This window comes from Belonocnema kinseyi, chromosome 9 (assembly GCF_010883055.1).
Source record: "Belonocnema kinseyi isolate 2016_QV_RU_SX_M_011 chromosome 9, B_treatae_v1, whole genome shotgun sequence".
Lineage (NCBI taxonomy): Eukaryota > Metazoa > Arthropoda > Insecta > Hymenoptera > Cynipidae > Belonocnema > Belonocnema kinseyi.
In genome coordinates, this window is record NC_046665.1 from 103700530 (window position 1) to 103717751 (window position 17222).

Below are 17222 nucleotides of genomic sequence, written 5' to 3' on the forward strand. Positions count from 1 at the left end.
GAAACATTTAGAATTAAAAATTTGTCTCAATTTTCAAAATAATCCAAATTTAAGAATTTTTATTTTTAATCCGTAAAATTGAAGACATTTGCGACTTGTCAAAATTATGGAGATAAAAATTTTTAATTCTAAAATTCTGATGATTTATATTTCAAATCTCTTCAGTTTGTAAGATTTCGGATTGAAAACTTGACTCCTCACCTTCAAAATCATCCAAATTTAAGAACTTTTATTTATACATTTGTAAAATTGAAAACATTTAAATTTCCACTCACGAAAATTATAGAAAATTGGATCAAGACATTTTAATTTTGACAATTGACAATTAAAACTTCTGCGAGTTGGAAGTTTTGCAATTGAAAATTCTTTTTAAAATTAAACATTTTCAATTCTTACGATTCCAAATCTTAGAAATTTCAAAAATAAATCTTTAAAATAACAAATTATACAAGCTTGAAATAAAAAATTCTCTATTTCTTCTCATGAATACTCGAAATGTTTTCAGTTTGTAAGATTTCGCATTGAAAATTGAATTAAATTAATTTCAAATCTTCAAAATCATCTAAATTTAAGAACGTTTATAAACAATTTTTTTTTAAATCCACACTTTTCAATTGCGACTTTTCAAAATTATAGAAATTTAAATTTAAATTCTTCAAGATTGAAGACTAATCAAAATAGAGAAACATTTTGAAAAATATCTCTCACTCTGCGAGGCGCTTTTTATCGCTCTAGGCCGAAAAAGTCTACTTTCTCAAACCGCTCCATATGCTGAACACTTTTTTTTTCTTTCTTTGTTTTTTGTTTTCTCTGAAATCTCAATTTAAAATGATCTCACTGGCAAATTTTGATTTAGTATTTACACCAAAGCCTCGGCATGGTAATGATGATAATGATGATGAATGTGTTCATGAACATGTTTCCTGCCCGTGGTGGCGGCCGCAGCAGTTTGGGAAAATTCCTGTTCCAGCCAGCGCACAACCTGGGCCATCGCTCTCGCTTGATCCTGCTCCCTCGTCGCATGTTTCAGCTGATGCTTTTTACTCGCCTTGCCCGAAATTGGCGACTGGATGTGCTGAATGTCATTCCGCAGATTGTTCGCCTGCGTAAAGACATTATTCTTGTTTACAATTTGCTGCGCGACCTGGGCAACATTTCTGGTTGTGTTTTCCTGGAAAACCTGCTGCTGCTGCTGCTGCAGCAGCTTCTGCTGGGCAGTTTGGACCTGCGAGACGTTGCTTTTGGGCGAACTGACTGGGGTATTCCGCGGGGCGCTCGGCTGCTGCGACTGCGACTGCTGTTGACTACTCCTGGACTTCCTGGCGTTCGTTCTCGCCTTGCTGCTGGCCACTTTCGAGGTGAAGGTGGTGAAGGTTGGATGGAGAGGTTCCCGATTTGGCTTGTGATAGGCGGTTGTTGTCGTTGAGTGTCGCGTCGTCGGGAATCTCTGGGTGTAGGGACTCGGCGGCTCGGCGTAGGGACTTCGAATAGGTAGCTCACTCTGGTGACGCTTTCTGAAAGGAGGAAATATTCACTGTATCTGAGATTTCAATGTTAGTGCTAAAAAATAATAGCGAGCTCTCATTTTCAGGATGGCGATTCGACTGACGATTAGAGTTCTTAAATTTCCGAGAATTTAAGAATGTATGATTTTTAACAATATTTTTAATCTTCAGGTTATATCAACGGTACAGAATATTTTATAAGAGGAATAAAACAGTGCTGTATATACAAATTTAACATTTTCAAATGTATTCATTTATTTCAAAAAAAAAAAAAAAAGTTGTACTTAAAAAGATAACTATTTAACAAAATACTGGAATTTTCAACAAAATAATTGAATTTTTAACATAATAGTTGAATATTCAACTTAAAAATACAAATTTTCAGCGAAAAAGTGTCATAGTTTATATTTTAATAAAAAAATAATGAAATTTATACAACAACAAAAAAAAAGAATTTTAAAACCAAAAAGACAAATTTCCAACAAATAAAGATTTTTCCCTCAAAAAGCAAACAAAAGTTTTTCTAAATTATTGAACCTTCAAACCAGAAGACAAATTTTCTTTACAAAAATTCAATTTTAAAACAAAAATATGACTGTTCAACCAAAAATTAATTTTCCACGAAACTGATGCATTTTTACGCAAAAGAAGGAAATTTCAAACTAAAAAATTATTTTTTTACAAAAGAACGCTAATTTTTAACTAAAAAATATCAATCTTAAAAAATAGAAGAGTTCTATTTTCTGTTAAAAATAAGTTCCAAAAAAAAGAAGTATTTTCAAATGTATTCATTCATTTCAAACAAAAAAAGTTGTACTTTAAAAGATAACTATTTAACAAAAAATACTGTAATTTTCAACAAAATAATTGAATTTTTACCATAATAGTTGAATATTCTACTTAAAAATACAAATTTCTAGCGAAAAAGTGTCATAGTTTATATTTTAATAAAAAAATAATGAAATTTATACAACAAAAAAAAAGAATTTTAAAACCAAAAAGACGAATTTCCAACAAGTAAAGATTTTTCACTCAAAAAGTAAACAAAAGTTTATCTAAATTATTGAACCTTCAAACCAGAAGACAAATTTTCTTTACAAAAATTCAATTTTAAAACAAAAATATGACTGTTCAACCAAAAATTAATTTTCCACGAAACTGATGCATTTTTACGCAAAAAAGGAAATTTCAAACTAAAAAATATCAATATTGAAAAAAAAGAAAAGTTCCATTTTCTGTCAAAAATAAATTCTAAAAAAATAAGTATTTTCCACTAAACAGTTAAATTTTTACAATGTAGTTCAACTTCGACCCAAGTAGTTTAATTTCCAATTAAAAAGATTAATTTTCAAAAAAATAATTAAACTTTTAAGCAATGAGATAACTTTTCAACTTAAAATATAAATTTTTTACCAAAAAGTTGCATTTTCATTCAAAAAATGAAATTTCTTCCATAACAGATAAATTTTCAAAAAAAATAGTGGAATTTTCTGTTGAAAAATATTTTAGTCGAGTTTTCATGATCAAACTATGAATTTCTTAACAAGATATAATTTTTCTACCAGAAAAATTGAATTTTTCTATTTGAAAAAGACGAATTTTTAACCAATAAGGATGACTTTTTAACAAAATTGTGGAATTCTTTAGCAAATAGTTGTATTTTTATTTTTAAAAAATATGAAATTTATCTTAAAGCAGATGAATTTTTTATTACAAAAAAAGTTGAGTTTTCATACAAAAAAATTCCAGTAAACTCAGAAACATCAAAAACTGAATTTTTGTAACAATAAAATAAGTTTCTACGAAAAAAATCCAATTTTCAAGCCAAAAAGACGAATTTTTTCAAGCGAAAATGATGAATTTTTAACAAAATAGTTCAATTCTCTACCAAAGAGTTGCATTTTTATCCAAAAGAGATAAATAAAGTAAATTTTCTACGAAATAGTTAAGTTTTCAATAAAATAATATAATAGCTTAATTTCTAACCAAACAGTTGCATTTTTATCAAAACACTCATTAATTTCTGCTAAAGCAGGTAAACTTAAAAATAAAAAAGACAAACTTAAAAAAAAAGAGTTGAAATTTCAATCGAAATTTAACGAAAAAATAACATTTTATATTAATTAAAATAAATTCTGAGATTCTCATAAATTCTCAGAGAATTAATTTCTTGGTAACATGCTCCTTCTCGTTACCGTTATCAAAGTAATATAACAGGCTCAGAACTCAACTGACGATTCTGGATGTGCCGTTTTAATCACAGCTATAGTTCTTAAATTCCCGCGAATTGAAATTTAAAAAAAAATAATAATTTAAGAGAATTTATTATTTTTAACAATATTTTTATTGTTCAAGTTATATTAGCGTTTGAATATAAATTATTGTCTAGCTCAGACATATTCAGGAATTACATTATTTCATATTGGGAATGGTTCAACTGCGATGCGCCACCTGGTGACAAAAAATCTAAACTAGAAAGAATAGGTACGATTTTAAAGATGCATTTTCAAAATCGTCCACTTTAGCAAAATTTAAATTTTAGATTTTAATTGTCAAGTGTACATTTTAAATTATTTTTCAACGAAAAAACTAATTTTTAACAAAATAGTTTAATTTTCAATAAAAATGATGACCTTTGAACTAAAACATCAATTTTAGATCAATTCAATTATTTTTCAAATGAAAAATGATGAATATTTAACTAGAATATTTTAATTTTTAACGAAAAAGAGACATTTTAAATTCAGAAGATTAATTTTTTTTACTTAAAAAGGACGATTTATCAACAAAATATATGAATTTTAAACAAGAGTTGAATTTTTTAATAAAAAAGACAAATTTTCAATCGAATAGATGGATTTTTAAATAAAAAAGATTTATTTTCAATCAAAAATTACATTATCAGTTAATAAAAATTAATTTTCAAAGAAAACAAAAAAACTGATTTTCAACAAAATAGTTCCAGTAAAAAAATTAATTTTCAGCTAAAATGTTCATTAAAACTGAACCCCAAAAAATGCAGTAGTTGATATTTCATTCAATAAAGATTTAAATTTTTAATAAAAAAACATTTTTAATCAACTAAAAAAGGTGTATTTCAACATGAGTTGCCTTTTCAACTAAAAAAAAAATGATTTTTCTGCCAATAAGAGAGAGAAGATATTGCAAAGAAACTGGTAAATTTCCAACAAAATACATGCAGTTTCAACCAGATACTTGAGTTTGCAACTAAAAACAATCAATTTTTAACCAAAAATAGAATCGTTAAATTTTCATGTTAAAAAAATCAATTAAAAAAATAATAAGTTCAACCAAATAGTTAAATAGGGCAATATAAACCTATTTGTACAAATAAAGAATAAATATTATTTTATTTCATAGTAGTATTTATTTAAAGAAAAAATAAACAACTCGCGAAAAAATTCCCTGACATTTTCAGGTTTTTGCTATTAAAAAAATATTTATATAAAACTTTTGAAAACATTTACTTTGAAACACCCTTTCCATAAACACTAATTTTATGTTTGTGAAATTCAGAACCATAAAAGAAAAGCTGACCGTACTTAAAATATTACATTTTTTTCTTTTTAAGCTAAATAGCTACATAAACTTTTATTAATAATTTGTATAAAACAAAAATTAAAAAAAAAAAAAAACTATTTTTAATTGTTGAAATCAAAATTTTCGCTCTCTCAAATTCTGGGTCAAGTCGCCACCCTGATTTTGTTTGAAGATTGAATTGTTGCTTTTGCGAAGTACTTACCTCGAACTATTGACACCAAGATTATTCTTCTCCATATTCGCTTGAATGATCTCGAGCAGCTGTTGTCGCTGCAATTCGCCGCTCCTTTTTCTATAATTCGATACTAGGGGTGTTAAGGGTGTAAGGGTGGGCGAGAGGTCGCTTCCTTCGCTAATGTCGCCCTCGGAACTGTTTGAATAGGGTGAAAATATGTGGGGAACTGGTCCCACTCTTCGTCGAAGCTCTTCCTCCTTTGACGGATTTGTGGGAACGTTCTCGGCATCCTCTCGACTGTTGTTCTCGACGGTTGTTTTTTCAGTCTAGACATATAAATAAGCGAGTGTTAAAAAAAAAATGCCACTTACCGATAACAGCAGGATATCTAGCGTTTATTAAGAAAAAAGAAAAGAAAAAATGCAATTTTCCAGGTTTTCGACGATAAAAAAATATTTTTCCCAACTACAGAATGGCCGTTTTAACTACAGAAAAAATTCCTGATCATTTTCCGGTTCACAAATATTTTTCAGGATTCATAAAATTGAAAAACTTACACTCTATGCTACATTTTTTTCCATTTTAAGTGATAAAAACTGAACTGAAAATTAAAGCATCAAAGTGGAACGCTTGAATTAAAAATTTTTAAAAATTAAAGTTTAACAGTTTTTTCATTCAGAAATGTTGTATTTAAATGCTCAATAATTTACACGTGTAAAATGAAAGCTTTTCAACACTTTTCAACAGAACAATTTGAAATTAAATGCAATTAAAATCACAAATTAAGAACTTTAAACTTTTATAAATTGTAGAGTTCAAAGATGCAGATTCGGTTCCAAAAATATAAATTCAAGTTATCATTTTCAATGCTCTAAATTGAAGAATCAATCAATAGATTAGAAAAATTTCAAAATTATATAATTCCAAGCAATTTTAAGCTAGAAACATTAAAAATGAAACGATTTAATTTTTTTTTACTGTACCCAACTTTCAAAATTTCATTTCAAAATCTTGAAACATTGACAGATTGTTTTAACTTTTTTTAATTTAAAATGATTTAAAAATCGTTTTTTAAATCCTCCAAAATTGAAAGTTTTTCCTTAAAATCCGTTCAAAATTCTTAAAAAGCTTCGAAATTTTTGTACAAATTAATGCACTGTTTTTAAATATTTTAATATTATCTTTTAAAAAAATGCGATTTTTTCCTCAAATTATTTTTAAAATCCTTCAAAATTGAAAAAAATTTCCTTAAAATCCTTTCAAAATTCTTAAAAAGCTTCGAAATTTGGTACAAATTACTGTACTGTTTTTAAATTTTCAAATATTTTTTCTCTTTTGCACTTCTAAACATCTTTTAAAATGATTCGATTTTTTCCTTAAATTATTTTTAAAACCCTTCAAAATTGAAAAAAAAAATTCCTTAAAATCCTTTCAAAATTCTTAAAAAGCTTCGAAATTTTTTGTTCAAAATCTGCCAAAATCTATATTTGATTTCAAATTAGACCGTGCACTATTTGCATTTAATTTTTGGTACAAGTGAATCATTTCCAGTTTTTAATTAATTTCAAATTTGTTAAAAACTTCTAAAAATGTCTTCAACTTTCTGATTTTTTTCGGAGAATAACAGGTGTTCAACTGTTATTTATATAACGAAATTCGAAAATTTGACTAACAAATTAAATTTTTTTTTAATATAATAATTAAAATTAAAAAGTTCAAAGTTTACTTTTTTTTGTTTCGTAAACAAAAGAACGAAATTTCAACAAAAAAGATAATTTCTCTATTAAAAAAAGAAAATAAAAAAAATAACATTCAAGAAAATAGTTTAATTTCCAACCAGAGTTGGATTTTCGGTCAAATAATTCAGTTTACAACCAAACAGTTTAATTTTCAACTTACGCAAATTAATTATTAACAAAATAAATGAATTTGTTACTAAAAAAGGTAATTATTTGTTTAAAAAATATATATTATTCAAGAAAACAGTTAAATTTTCAACCTACGAAAAATTATTTTTTAAACAAAAGGAAGAATTTTCAATCCAAATAGACAAAAGTTTATAAAAAACGAGTTTTTTACCCAAATCGATGATTTTTTAACAAAATACCTGAATTTTCGAGAAAATAGCTAAACTTTTGATCAAATACCGGAATTTTCTACCTTCAAAGATAAATTTGCAACAAAATAATTGAATTTTGAAAACTAAACATAATAAAATTCAATGAAAACAGTTGAATTTTCAACAAAAAGATAAATTTTCAACCAAAAATGTAATAATAATTGCTGATATTTAGAAAAAAAGGAATCTAAAAAAAAATCCAATTTTCAACCCAAAAGTTAGATTTTCAATAAATTAGTTGAATTTTTGATCAAATAATTTAATGTTCCACTTACGAAAATGAATTCTTAAACAAGAGGACGAATTTTTAACTAAAATGATTATTTTTCTACCAAAAAAGACCAATTTTCTACAAAATACATGAATTTTCAAATTAATAAGAGACATTTTTACTAAAAAAAAGAGAATATTCCAGAAAATAGCTTAATTTTCAAGCAGAGTTCGATTTTAAGCAAAATAGTTGAATTTCCAATCTACAAAATTGGATTCTTAAACAAAAGGATAAATTTTCAACAAAATACATGAATTTCCTAATAAATATTTGAATTTTCAACTAAAAAGATAAATTTTTACTGACAAAAAAAAATATTTAAGAAAATAGTTTAATTTTCAACCAGAGTTGGATGCTCAGCAAAATAGTTCAATTTTCAATCTAGAAAATTGATTTTTTAAACGAAAAGACGAATTTTCAACCAAAAAGATTATTTCCCTACTAAAAAAGAAAAATGTTCAAAAAAATGCATGCATTTTCAACTGCAAAAGACAAATTTTTAATGAACAAAATAATATTCAAGAAAATAGTTTAATTTTCAACCAGGGTTGCATTTTCAGTAAAATAATTAAATTGAAACTAAATATTTTAATTTTGAACTTTAGCTAATTAATTCTTTAAACGTGAGTACGAATTTTGAACCAAAACTCTAATTTTTATACCAAAAAAAGAAAAATTTTCAGCAAAATACGTTGAATTTCAACTAAAAAGAGAAATTTTTACTAAAAAATGAATGCTACAAAAAAAGGTTTAATTTTCAATCAGATTTAGCTATTCAATAAAATATTTGAATTTACCGCCAAAAGGATAATTTTTCTACCAAAAAAGACAAATTTTCAGCAAAATACATGAATTTTGAACTAAAAAGGGTAATTTTTTATTTAAAAAAATATTATTCAAGAAAACAGTTAAATTTTCAACCTACGAAAAATTATTCTTAAACAAAAGGATGAATTTTCAACCTAAACGATCATTTTCCTACTAAAAAAAGACCAATTTTCAGATAAAATACATGAAATTTCAAATAAATATTTGACTTCTTACTAAAAAGATAAATTTGTACTAAAAAAATGAATATTCGAGAGAATAGTTAAACTTTTAACAAAATAGCTAAATTTACATCAAAATAGTTACATTTTTTATCAAATAGTTGAGGTTTCAACTAAATAAGATCAATTTTGAACCAAAGTAGTTTAATTTTAATACAAAAAAAAAATTTAACAAAAAATAAAAGTTACATTTTCAGTTAAAAAATTTAATTTTTGAAGTAAAACGAAATTTTCAACAAAGTAGTTAAACTTTCAACCAACGAGATAAATTTTTTATCAAAATTATGAATCTTTAACTAGAATAGTTAAATATTCAATTTAAAAAAATTAATTTTCTGTGATTCACTGAATTCGAGTATTGACTAGAATTTTTGAAAATTCAGGCTTTAAAATTTCGTTAATTCTACAATTTTCAGAATTAAATTATTTTGGAAATTATAAATTTCTAAAGGTTTTTAATTTCGGTACCTCTCACTTTCAGATTATTTACAATTTGTCAATATAAGTATTTTAATTTTCAATTAAAACTTAATTTTTAAATTCTTTAAATGGAAAACGTACACTTAAAAAAGAAGACCAAAAATCGAAATGTTTTAAAAGTAAAATATTGTAGAAATACTTATGGTAAACTAAATAATTTCATAATTAAAAAAAAAAAGTAAAAAATTGCATTAAAAATTAAAAGAAAACTTGCAATCGAAGAGAACAACTTAAAATCCCTATTTTTCTTTTTCTGAAATAAAAATTTGAGAAAAAGGGAAGAATATTCGTTTTTCAGAGATTTTTTAAATGCCAGAGAGACCCTGATAAGATTCTGTCAAATTAATTTGAATCTCGAGGGATAATTTACCTGGAATCGATGTCGAGGTACTCTTCGTCTCCTGTGGACTCTGCGAGAGGATGGCTGAGTCGCGTGGCTGCAAGGATCCACGTGTGTCACGTGACAGCAGGGTGAATTTCGATTTTGACTCGAAGTGGTTTTCGGGGTTCCTTGAGGTGGACCTGATCGCTGATCTGGGGAAACTGTGAGTTTGACTTTGATTTGACCGCAGGCTGGCGCCTGAATCTTGGAACCGAGGGTATCGTAGATCGCCTTTACGAGGCCTGCAATGTCGTCCTTTGATATCCTCCCGTGGCCGTCGACGCCGTAGAGGGTGAATGAAAACTCCTGGCGACGACCGTCGCCTTCAGCCACCGAAACGTCGCATTCGAACTCCTGGAAGAGGAGTTAATCAATTAATAAATGCAATTAGATATCTTTAGGCGCAGCGGTTCACATTTCCAGAACATTTTTTAAGTTTTACTACTTTAAAAGCTTGCACTAAAATAACAAAAATGGGTGGAATGCGGTGTGTTACTCCTGCATGTAAAGCCATCTTAAGACAAATTTTTTTTTTTAAACCCGAATGCGGCATGTGCGAAAAATTTTTTTTACACAATATATTTTGTGGGAGCGAAAGACGATTTCCAGAGGATGGAGTCACTGTTCTGGAAGTTGCAATAATTGATTGTTGTTTTATTTAATAGTCTTAAGGGCATGTGATACTTACAGTTTCCCCGGCTTTTTTTCCACAAAAATGAACATTTTTAAAAACTGAATTCGTAGATGCTATAAAATATCATAACGGACGTCCCCGGACTCTTCTTTTTTGAGGGATAATAACAAAAAAAATTTATTGTGCTAAATAAAAATTTTATGCATATGTATTATTTTGAGGTTACGTCGTTTTTCATCTCTGCCTTTCCGATAATCTGTAAATGATTTATGAAATAAACTTTTTTGATTGCCTGCCATAAGGGTTAGTTCCGGGAGATTAGTTACTATGTTTATTTGCAAGTCCAAAGTTTTCGGCCAAAAATATTGTGTAGTTTGGAAGTAACGCTCGGGTGAATTGTAACATACATAACCTCCAAATGTACGTTGTTAGCAATATCAAAAAAATTTTTGAAAAAAAAACACAAATAAAGTGTGCGGGGACGTCCGTTAGCATGTTCGCTATCATTTCCCAAATTTTTAAGACAGAGTATTGATTATTCTAGAAAAAAAGCCGTCGGAACCTAAAACTGGTAAAATCGATACTAATTCCTAAGCGCTATGAAAATTAATCAGATTTTGCTAAATTAAAACTTGTTTGAATTAAACCAAAAAAAAAGTGTGTGGGGACGACCGTTAGCATGGTCGCTATCATGTCCCAAATTTTTAAGACAAAATATTGATTATTAAAGAAAAAAAGCTGTCGGAACCTAAAACTGGTAAAATCGACAATTCCTAAAACTGGTAAAATCGACAATTTTCTAAGTATCACATGCCCTTAATATTATTGTTGTTTTTATAATAATTGGCAATTAATATTTCAATATTTTTTGTTTGAATTGTTTGTAAGATATAAAATAATATCTTTACATATAAATATCCTCATTTCAAACAAAAAAAATTACGTAAGAATATAAAAATTCGAGTAAGTACAGTGTGCATATTTGAATTAAAAATATGAAACATTTCATCCTTATCGAAAACGATATTTTGATTTTTAAATATTATTAAAACGGCATTTTAAAATTCTTTAAATTAAAATGCACACATAAAAAATTAAAAATAGAAAACCTTGAAATAATTATTTTAAAAAAAGGTTGAAATATAATTGGGACAATTTTTTCCTTTCTAAAAATTTGTAAAATTCCCTGTTGAAATTTTTGAAATGCTATAAATATAAATTAAATTTTCTAAAAAAAAGTTCAATAAAAATGCATTTTGCCACTACAGTTTTATTTAAAAACATGAATTTTCAACAAGAGTTTAATATTCAACGAAGTCTTTTCATTTTCGACAAAAAAGATAAATTTTCAAATAAAATGATGAAGTTGACTAGTATTTTTTAGTTATTCAACAAAATATATGAATTTTAAACGAAATAATTGAATTAAGAACTGGAAAAAATCAATGTTTAACAATAAATGGAATAGATAAATTTTCAGTTAAAAAAAAAAGGAATTTTTAAACTAAATTGAAGAACTTTTGACTGGAATGGTTTAAATTTTCAATTGGAATATAACATTTCAAGCTTAAAAATAATATTTTTCAAACAAAAAAACGAATTTAAAAAAACTGCATTTTTAAAGAAAGCGATGAATTTTAAACTAAAATGATTAAACTTCAACTGAAATTTTATTAGACTTTCAATGAAAAAAAATGGTCCCTCAAAAATTGAATAGTAAAATTTGCAGTTAAAAAAACTAATGTTTAGCCAAAGAAATGAATTTTCAACTAAGTTGCAAGGAAACCAAAACAACATATTTAAATTTTCATCAAAACTAGTTGAATTCAACCAAAAAATACTATTTTTCAACATAAGCTTAATTTTTAACTAGGTAATATTTTTCCGTCAAGAGAGTTAAACTTTTGGAAACAAACTTGTAAATGTTTAGCAAAATACAAGCATTTTTAAACCAATAAATAATTATTATTTAAGTTTATATAGCAATTTAATCAAAAAATAAAACACGCTCTCGAAAAAATTCCCCGACATTTTCAAGTTTTTCTCGGTGTATAAAAAATCCCTGACAATTCCAGGTCCTCTATTATGGTTGGCACCCAAATTAAGGACAATTTACTGCCCCTGAATGGGGGGTCTTTAATACCAGAACATTTTTTTCTATGAAAAAATGGCAGATTTGACTTTTTATAAAGTTACAGCCGCAGCCTTCTGTATGAACCCTTAAATGGCATACTGGGTGTAAGACACCCAGCAACATATTTGCGCTTTAACGAAACGTACCAAAATCAATAAAATGGAACATGTGGCGCCAGATTAAAAAAATTACATGTAAACCTATTTTTCTTTGTCATTTTCACATAATTTTAATTTTGAATTTTTATACGCAGTTCAAGATCAATAAAATAGTTTAATCACGCAAAATACGGTATTTTATTTTTCATTGAATTGAAGATTTTATTTTTTCAGAATAAATACCTTTTTTGGAACGAAAACTATAAGACTAATTTTATTTTTAAAGCGCCGTATTTTTTTAACTACTTTAAGTTACAAAAACTGTTATGAAACCTTTTTCTTCTTAAACTAGATAGATTAAACATCATTAATTGATTTTCGTGTAAAAAAACTATCCAATACCGTCGGCACAGCACACTTTTAAAAACTCTTGGGTACGAAACACCCAGCATGCTCTTTATATAGTTTTATGGAAGTGTGCCCTTTAAGGGTTAAATTATGTACAGCTCTCAGCAGAATCGTTTTTGTCCAACTCGACATTTGAAATTGAAAGATATTTACCTCGAAGCTGAGTTGCCGAGTGGGATTTGAATTCGATTGCTCTTCATTGGTAGCCGGTGGCGTTGGGGAAACGGGGGTGTTAACTGCAGGTGGTGGAGACTCCGGTTGCACGAGATGGGGTGGCGGTGGAGGCGAACTATTGCAAGGCGTTGCGTCATTTCGCAAAAGTAATTCAGAATCGCTTCCGTCCGCACTGCCTCCAACGACTGAAAAAAAAAGAAAAATAGTTAGTTAGAAGTCAGATAAAATGGGATCACTCCTCACATCACGAAAGCTGAAGTATAAACTCAAACCCAAAAGTCGGAATTGCTAATTAAAGAGGAATGTAATTAAATCCGCGATAAAATCGTGAAATCAACCCCCTCGCGGAGACTTGACGAACAAGTGGGCCTCTTAATTAATTTATGAGCTTCTTTATTAGCTCTGGCACTACAAGAATTTTATAATCAAGTTACGTACATTCTGATAAAAATCTCCGAGTCTGAAATTCGTGCAAGTTTTTAGGGAATTCGTTATTTCTATCAGGGATTCTATTTAAGAAACGGGTTTAAAACCAGAATCTTCTTTCAAAATTGTACGTGAGTTTACAAATTAAATTTGAATATACAACGGATCTATATTCGTAAATGGGATTTTATAGGAGGAGAGAAAATCGTCCGGTGCATAAATGAATCCAAAAGAGGACTTTCGTTGTATCAGAGGATCTAGATTAAATGTTTATTCAGTAACAGACGAATGTTAACAATGAAAAAGATTAAATACAGTTTTAAAATTATTTTCAATTTAATTTCAGTTAGTCTCAACAGACTATTAGATAAGTCCGAAAAGTAAACATTCGAGCAAAGTGGACTGTGTATCATGTAGTAATGTACATCGTATATACTTTTCAAGTCTCGCTATCAGCATGTCGGTCACGTATAAAGCTTATTAGGGAATGAGCTACGTGTCGACACCTCATTTTTTCTACTATCATTCGTCTTTTATATAACGTTAGAATTAAAACTAATTATGAAACAAAGGGGAGATAACGATAAAAAAAAGTTTCCTTGTGGCTAGGCACTAGAAACTCGTAAAATTAGTGCCATTAATGGCATAAAAATAATGTAATATAAATTATATTATACATTGCACAATTTATCCATTTTCTATGATTTTAATACGATTGTAAGTTTCTCAACAAATTCTAGTTTAAACTCATTTGAATTTCCCGCGCAAGAATGACGTCAAAAAATTCAAAACAATGTTGCCCATTTACAGTTCGCGCGGGAACCTATCGGTGATTTTAAAATCAATAAATTTCTCTCCCCAAATAATTTAAAAAGTTTTTTTGACAAAACGACAGTTTCTCTTTAGGCCAAAGCGAGACTTAAAACCCAAGTTGGGAATTTTTTCCTAGACTAGGACGATAATTTATGTCATAAGGTTTCTATAGAATATAGTACCAGTACCTTTTTACGGACCATTTATTTTGAATTATCGTAGAATTAATATTTTACATAGGATTCACTTCTGATTATCTTTTTAGTTCATGTCAAATCTGTAAAATATTAATTCAATAAATAATTCAAAATCGAGGCCCGTGTGAAGTTACCCTGAGTAGGAGAATCTATAGAGATAGGCTGAAAATGATCAGTACTTTCTTCAATGTCGAAACTAATATCATAAAAATATAAATTCTTTACGGAAAGGTTTAGTCCAAAAGTCTTAGAATTCGCAAGATCAATCACACATATTGTTATTTCAAGTCGAGCTACTAAATGCATAGACTTGAATTCCCCTCTCAAAAGTGACGTCAAAGTTGAAAACAATGCTGCCAATCGCAGGAAACTGTTTAAACATTCAAGCGTGAAATTTAAATCCCTATTTTCATTTTCTAACAGAACTATCCTCCTGAATTCAAATACAAACACATTTCTCCCCAAAAATCATCGTAAATCCTCACTCGAACTGATCTCCTCCTCCGAGGTTTCGATTTTTTTTTTTCAATTTGTCATAGATCAGTCTCACTCTGAGGAAAATTGGTGATTTCACGTTTAAAAGGCCGGGTCTCAAGAATTTCTTTGGCGAAACCGGCAGTTTTCCTTTGGGTATAATCGAGTCGTTTAATCCCCAAGTGAGGAATCTCGACTTTCGACGAGACTGGGGCGGTAATTTGCGTCAATGGGAGGAAAATCTTGAGGATTTCAAGCCGAGGTTGTTCCAACGGAACGAATGGGAGATTCTAGAGAAGAGCAGGAAAGAGGCAGCAGTAGTAGTTCATGGAGGGTGTGAGGAGGTTGGTGGTTCGAGCGGAGGAAATACAAGGAGGGTTGGAGCGGGGGAGGGGGCAGTTGGAAAAGTGGAGGGGGGAAGGAATGGAATGAGAAGGAAAGGGGAGCCGTTTGGTTGGGTCTTTCTTCCTGGAAACCAACAATAATAGCGGTCCAAGAGAAGAGAGAAGAGTGCCGCCTTCGACCGCCAACCGTGGCCAACTGCCTTGCTACTTCTCCTTCTAGGAATATACCTAGATCGCATGTTTTACAATCTGAGTCTCGTGAATCGGGAATATAGGAATGCACTCACGTAGGAACGATTGTCTATAGTTCTATAGAGTATAGTGGTCTATATAGTCTATATTACTATATTGTGCGGGAAGCCACAACTGCGCGGTTATCGAGAGGATAACGAACGGTACTCGAGATGAAGAGAGAAAGAAAAAGAGACAGAGAGAGAGGATGCAATGCACCCTGGTGGCTGCTGGTCATCCCGAGTGCGATTGAGACTACCGAGATTTTTATGCCTCGCCCTAAATTTAGATTTAAAGCACAGTCCACGATGAAACGCGGGTTACTGCTTTTATGAGCAACGCCTGTTTGCTTGTTTTTTTTTCTTCCGCCTCTTCATCCTACTCATAACGTCTTCATGCAATTTTACTGTATTTTCAGAGACAAGATACGAGAACGGCCTCAAATGTAATAAAAAAGGAGCCTGGAATTGTAAAAAAAAAACTGATTCAAAAAGGCGATTTAATGAAAAAAAGGGACAGATGAACATATTGAAAGGTTTTAACACGTTGAGGGTGCTGGTGTTCCCAATAAAACTTATATGGGTTTTCTGAAGCTTCGAGAGTTCTCCACCCGAGACAGAAGCTTCCAATTTTCAAATAAATTGAATAACTTTTTATTTGGTTAATTCAACGAGAGAAGAGGCGAGGAGTTGGATCATTAAATAATGCTTGATGTAGTAAAGGCAATTTTTTTAATTAAACAAATTTAGGAATATCAAAGTTAATTAAGGCAGTCAGGTCTTTTACGAGAGGCCCGGATATGGTAGGTTGCTCAGTAATTATCATTGCCACATTATAGGCGAAGCCACCGCCTGGTAGGTAACCTTATTTGTATACAAACCAGAGCCGGACGAAGGCCTTACGTCGCCCGCAGTTTTTTTTTTTTTCGTTTTCACTTAACATTCTCCTCTCTTCTTCACCCCAGTCTCCCCCCACCAGCTTCAGTTTGTTCCATTGATGGAAAGGAAGATGCTTCATTGATTTAAATTAAAGCAATTTCGAATCAAATTTAAGGAGCGCTATTCCTTTATTTACTTTTTTTTTAATTCCCCTAAAATCTAAGACTCATTTCTACATTCCTCAGCATTCAGCCTCTCAATTTCCCTCGGAAATAAAAATGGTGAGATTCATCAATCGTAGCGATTTTGGATCAAAAATTGAAAAGTGTGAATGAAGAAAAATTTACGAAGGAGGAAATGATAAATAATTCAGATACTGATATTTTTTCCTCTATTTTACATAACAATGCGTCTAGAGTTATTGACTTGCAAATCTTTTGAATAGGGAAGCATTCTACCCTGGCAATAAAAATTTGCAATATTTATAAATAATTATGAGGAGCTTCTTGAAAAGCTATCAGGGAATTTGAAATCTGAATGTAAAATAAAACCGGAAAGAAATGGTGAATCATGCTCATTTTCTCAGTAAATGCGTACAATTAGCGACCATTCGTGGCCTCGATTTTTAATTTCTTACAAGGAATTGGATCCAAACTTGTTGGATTGTAAGAAGAAATTCTCCTGGAGTGAAGCTTTTTCAGAAAAACAATTCTGGAACAAGTTTCGACCGATTTGAATTTCCCACGGAGGGGTGAGGTCAAATATCGAAACAATGTGGCCAATTCAGAATTTGCGCGGAAATCTATCCTTCATTCGAAAATCAATAGATTTCTGTCCCTAAATTATAATAAATTATTCCTTTTAACTAA

The 17222-nt window shown here is 29.4% G+C and overlaps 1 protein-coding gene across 3 annotated transcripts in view; it reads right to left on the reverse strand.

Moving 5' to 3' along the window:
* Positions 1-653: 653 nt before the first annotated feature.
* The window catches only part of LOC117180369 (protein naked cuticle homolog), an 83504-nt gene continuing 66935 nt past the window's right edge, over positions 654-17222 (reverse strand). For 2 of the 3 annotated variants that reach the window (XM_033372839.1, XM_033372840.1), the window contains exons 2-5: positions 12970-13175; positions 9531-9896; positions 5269-5567; positions 654-1514 (exon numbers count right to left, since the gene is read on the reverse strand). In XM_033372839.1, coding sequence (XP_033228730.1) covers positions 860-1514; positions 5269-5567; positions 9531-9896; positions 12970-13175 — 1526 coding nt within the window. In that variant the 3' untranslated portion in view covers positions 654-859. Of the gene's footprint in view, positions 1535-5268; positions 5568-9530; positions 9897-12969; positions 13176-17222 lie in introns of all 3 variants that reach the window. The other variant, XM_033372841.1, reaches the window with a different exon arrangement.